The 5,100-nt window shown below is 39.9% G+C and overlaps 1 protein-coding gene across 3 annotated transcripts in view; it reads left to right on the top strand.

The window, feature by feature from the left end:
- Window positions 1–5,100, top strand: part of METAP1 (methionyl aminopeptidase 1) — an 80,127-nt gene that overhangs the window by 41,788 nt on the left and 33,239 nt on the right. For 2 of the 3 annotated variants that reach the window (XM_008580977.1, XM_008580978.1), the window contains exon 2: window positions 2,726–2,777. The exons of the other annotated variant lie outside the window; for it this stretch is intronic. In XM_008580977.1, the coding sequence (XP_008579199.1) occupies window positions 2,726–2,777 (52 nt within the window). The remainder of the gene's footprint in view (window positions 1–2,725; window positions 2,778–5,100) is intronic. 3 annotated transcript variants of the gene reach the window in all.

Raw genomic sequence — 5,100 nt, 5'->3', positions numbered from 1 at the left:
TAGGGATTGTGTTGAAAAGTCTGATGTTAGTCTGATTGGGGCTCCCTTATAGGTGATTTGATGCTTCTCTTTTGCAGCTCTCAAGATTCTCTCTTTGTCTTTGAGTTTTGGCAATTTGACTATAACATGTCTTGGAGAAGACCTTTTGATTTTTCCTGTACCTGGGAAGTTTTCTGCCACTATTTTGTTGAATATGTTTTCAATGCAATCTCCTTTTTCCTCCCCTTCTGGAATACCCATGACTCGGATATTTGAGCACTTAAGGTTGTCTGATATCTCTCTTAGGTTTTCTTCAGTGGTTTTAATTCCTTTTTCTTTTTTGTCTGCCTGTGTTATTTCCAACAGCCCATCTTCAAGGTCAGGAGTTCTCTCTTCTACTTCTGCAAGCCTTCTGGTTAAACTCTCTGTTGTTTTTTTTATTTTGCTGAATGAATTCTTCAGCTCAGCAAGCTCTGCTACATTCTTTTTCCGGGCCTTGATTTCCTTGTACATTTCTTCTTTCAGATCCTGTGTACTTTTCCTTGTTTCATCATTTTGTGTAGCTGAGTTTTCTTGTATCGCATTCAGTTTCCTTAGAATTAGCACTCGAAATTCCTTGTCAGACATTTCAAGGGATTCTTGTTCTATAGGATCTAGTGCTTGAGAATTATTACCTTTTGGTGGTGTACTTTCTTGATTTTTCATATTTCTGGTATCTTTCCTTTGATGTTTAATCATTGTGGTAGGGGTTTCACAGTCCACTGGTTTAACACTATTGTCTGGCTAGGATGTTGCTGGGGTTGCCAATTTGGCATGGCCACTTCAGTGACTGCGCAGTTGGCCACTAGTGCCTTGCATGTGTGGTTGCCTTGGGTCTTGGGCCTCTCTGGGGAGCCACCTCTCTGGTCAACTTCGACTCGGCTGGGCTGCTGGGTAACAGGGCGGTACTGCAGGGTGTGTGGTCTCTGCTGAGCTTCCACCTCCTGTGCTGTACTACTCCCTGTTCCGTGCACTCTGGGCCGGGCTGCTTGGATGCGTGTAGGCACCGCAGAGCGTGTGGTCTCTGTGGAGCTTCCCCTTCCCCTGCTGGATGTCTCCCTGCTCTGTGTGCATTAGGCTGGGCTTGGGATGGAGCCAGGTGGCAGCAGCAAAGCCTCGCTGCTGCTGGATCGTGTGGCGGCAGCCCCCGTACAGGGTATGTGGTCTCTATGGAGCTTCTGCTTCCCCTGGTGGATGTCTCTGTGCTCCGTACACATTGGGCCGGGCTGCTGGATCGATCCTGCAGCGGTGGTGTGGTCCCCGTGGAGTTTCCGCTTCCCCTGCTGGACATCACCCTGCTCCGTGCGTGCTAGTCTGGCTGGTAATGGAGCCGGGTGCCTGAGGTGAAGCCTACCCGCTGGATCACGCAGTGGCAGCTCCACAGGGTGTGTGGTTTCTGCGGAGCCTCCGCCTCCCCTGTCAGATGTTTCTCCACTCTTTGTGCACTGGGCTGGGCTGGGAATGGAGCCAGGTGGCGGCGGTGAAGCTTATCTGCTGGATCTTGCAACGGCGGCCCTGTAGGGCATGTGGTCTCCGCAGAGCTTCTGCCTCCCCCACTGGACGTCTCCACGTTCCATATGCACTTGATGTTATGTTTTTATAGTTTAAATCAGTTGATTTGTGGGAGAGAGTGACTCTAGGGACCATCTGTTCTGCCATCTTGACCGGAAGTAGTTTCTGAGGCTGAGAGGTCCAAAGTCCAGGGGACAGATCCGGTGAGAGACTTGGTGGTGGCGAAAGTGACGGCAGAGTATCACATTGCAAAAACAGTGGAGCAGAGATAACAAGAGCTTTTTTTTTTTAGGTTTTAATATAACTTATTGCAGGATGTCTTATCATATAATTCACTCTTTTCATGTGTACAAGCCAACAATTTTTTTAAATGAATTAACCAAGTTGTACAACCACCACCACAAATCTGTTGTAGAATATTTTCATCACTCAATAAAATCCCTCATGTAGATTTATGGTTTGTCCGCATTCTCCTCCCTGATGGGTTTTAGCTGACAGAAGGCAAGGCCTGCCTTCCGTCCTGGGATGGAAAGGGCCAGGAAGCCTCTAGTTGGCCCTTTTAGAAGCCCTTGAGGAGTCAAGGGACCTCATGAACACTGGCGATCAATGTTCTACACTGCCCTCCTTCCAACCTGGCTCCTGCATACCCTCCCACTTTCCCACCCCCTTTCCTCTGCTCAGTACTCTAGCCATACCAATAGCACTAAACTTTGATATAGTTCCTTCCCTCACAAAATTATGGCCTTAGTGCTGTTGATGTATGGTAAAATGGTAACTGCTCAGATGGATGGTTTTAGTGTGTGCATGACTGATTGGGAATCTAACTACTATAAGTAATGGAATAATCTGCATAATTTTCCTTGTTATTTTTTTCCAGTGTATGATTAATTGGCTAATGGTTCTTTTCAAATACTTCAAAATAATTTGGTGATATAAAATTGAAATATAACCATGACTACTATTTAACATGTAGGCTAATGTTTCTTGCTTATTTGAAGTAAAGTTTAATTGCTTTTGAAGTGAAATTTTGAATATTTGTCACTTGTTGAGCTTTTTCCAAATATTTAATTTGCAAAGTTTCCGGTTTTGATTTTTGCAAATAAAGTTAACAGTAACTATTTTTTTTATGCAACATTCCTTGAAATATTTCTAATTAAAGAAGACCTGACACCAATTTCCTTGTTTGCTCCTTTAGGAATGTTTTAAAGGAAGTTGGGCTACTCACAAGTTACTTCATAAGAAAGCGAGTAAGTAAAATCATACCATCTTTATACCATTTGTCTTAGAAGTGGCTTTTGTGGCAGAAGACAAGAACGCTTTGAGTTCTGAACATGAATGTTTGAATGTTATGAAAGTGTAATCTTGAAAGCAAGAATTATGATATTTTATATTATTTTGTGATATTTAACCACATAAATAAAATGTGGCTTAATAATATCTTTGTTAATCTTGTATCACATGTTTAACATGAAGACATAAGATAGCTGCTAGGATAGATGGATCTTGCCTGACCAGTAACAGATAGTGTTCTAATCTTTTGGTACCCTTTTGTATTTGCTAGAAGTTTTTGCATATTGTAGGCAGAGGACATGTGAGAAATTTGACTTCGTTTAGCCAGGTCCCTTTTGTTTTTGTTTAGTTTCAATTTATATTTTTTTTCTATTCAAAATTATATTACTTTGTATCTTGGTGTTTTAATGTTATTACCCACAATCTAATGTTTAATTTTTTTTTGAAGGTATTTTGTGTGATACCTGTGAAGTGAAACTATTGGCTGTTTCTTAGCTGTTGTTATAAGCCACGCCGTTGCAGCTGTGATTCAAATAGCCTTTTTTTCTCCAGCTAATTCATTCTGTAAATTATGTCATTAGTGTGGCTAGTTTAAGACAACCTGTAATAATTACTTGAAAATTGACAAGGGCTTCCTGTTCTTACAGCATTGCCATCCTGATGGATGAAGGCTTGGCAGACAGCACATGGTTCTTATACCAAGGTTTCTGTTTCAACTTAGTGATGTTGGTATCATGTATTCATCTATTTGTGTATTTTTTAGGAGTTAGCTTATTTAATGGAGTTTGGTAGATTGTTTTACAAAACGAATTTAAGTGGGGTCAGCCAAACCACCATCAGAAGGAAAAGGAAATAAAAATTTTAAAAAGATATATTTTCTGTGGTTGTATAAAGTGACTTCTACATTTAATGGAAATGCTTTGGTTGTGGGAGGAAATGTGGTTAGAGATGAGGAAAAATGATGTAAGCACAAGTTTATCAAAGCATAAAACAGGATTTGTTGATTATGATTTGTTACTTCAAATCAAAGTATGGAAGTAGGTTTAAGTAATGTCATTTAACTTTACATACTGTATTTTCAATGTGTTAGGTATTTTGCAGATCTCTTTGAGACAGTTATTAACATTTTATACCCAGGAAGTAAAAAGCATAGGGAAGTATAAGGGATTGAGGTTAAATAGTAAGTTAGCTTTGAATGGGTCTCTACCCTGTTTGCTAACTCATTAAAGTGTGCCTGTGTCTTTAGTACTGGATTTCTTTTTATTTTTTTATTTTTAAATTTAATTTTGTCGATATACAATGAGGTTGATTATTGTGGCCCATTACCGAAACCCAGCTCCCTCCTCACTCTCCCCCTTCCCACCCAGCAGTGTCCTTTCTGTTTGCTTGTTGTATCAATGTCAAGGAGTTGTAGTTGTTAAGTCTTCTACCCCCCCCAGTGTAGTTTTGATTTGCATCATACATGGGATAATTCCAATTTTCTTGAATTTGTTGAGACTTGATTTGTGACCTAATATATATGTGATCTATCCTGGAGAATGATCCGTTTGCTGATGAGAAGAATGAATATTCTGAGGTTGTTGGATGTAATGTTTTGTAGATATCTGCCAAGTCCAATTGGTCTAGAGTATTGTTTGGATCTTGTGTTTCTCTGCTGATTCTTTGCGTAGATGATCTGTCCAATATTGACAGTGGGTGTTCAGGTCCCCTGCTATTATGGTATTAGTCTCTATTTCCTTCTTTAGGTCTAATAGCGTTTGTTTTATAAATCTGAGTACTCCAAAATTGGGTGCGTACATATTTATGATTGTTATGTCTTCTTGATGGATAAGTCCTTTTATCATTATGTAGTGTCCCTCATTGACTCTTTTTATGGTTTTTAGTTTAAAGTCTACTTTGTCAGATATAAGACAAGCTACTTCAGCTCGTTTTTCTTTTCTGTTTGCATGGTAAATCTTTTTCCATCCTTTCACTCTTAGTCTATGTGTGTCTTTATGGATGAGGTGGGTCTCTTGAACGCAGCATATAGTTGGGTCCTCCTTTTTAATCCAGTCAGCCAGTGTATGTCTTTTGATTGGGGAATTTAAGCCTTTTACATTAAGAGTAGTTATTGAAAAGTGTTGATTTATTCCTAGCATCTTAGTGATTGTTGTTTGGTTGTCTTAAATGTCTTTTGTTCCTTGGTTTCTGATTTACTGTTTGTTTTCTGTGCTTGTTGGTTCTTTAGGATGTAAATAGCCTTTTCGTTTGTTTGTTTTCTGTTCACGTATGCCATTTTTG

The sequence above is a fragment of the Galeopterus variegatus genome, unplaced genomic scaffold (assembly GCF_000696425.1).
Source record: "Galeopterus variegatus unplaced genomic scaffold, G_variegatus-3.0.2 Scaffold2228, whole genome shotgun sequence".
NCBI lineage: Eukaryota > Metazoa > Chordata > Mammalia > Dermoptera > Cynocephalidae > Galeopterus > Galeopterus variegatus.
This window is presented reverse-complemented; position numbering and strand designations above follow the sequence as displayed.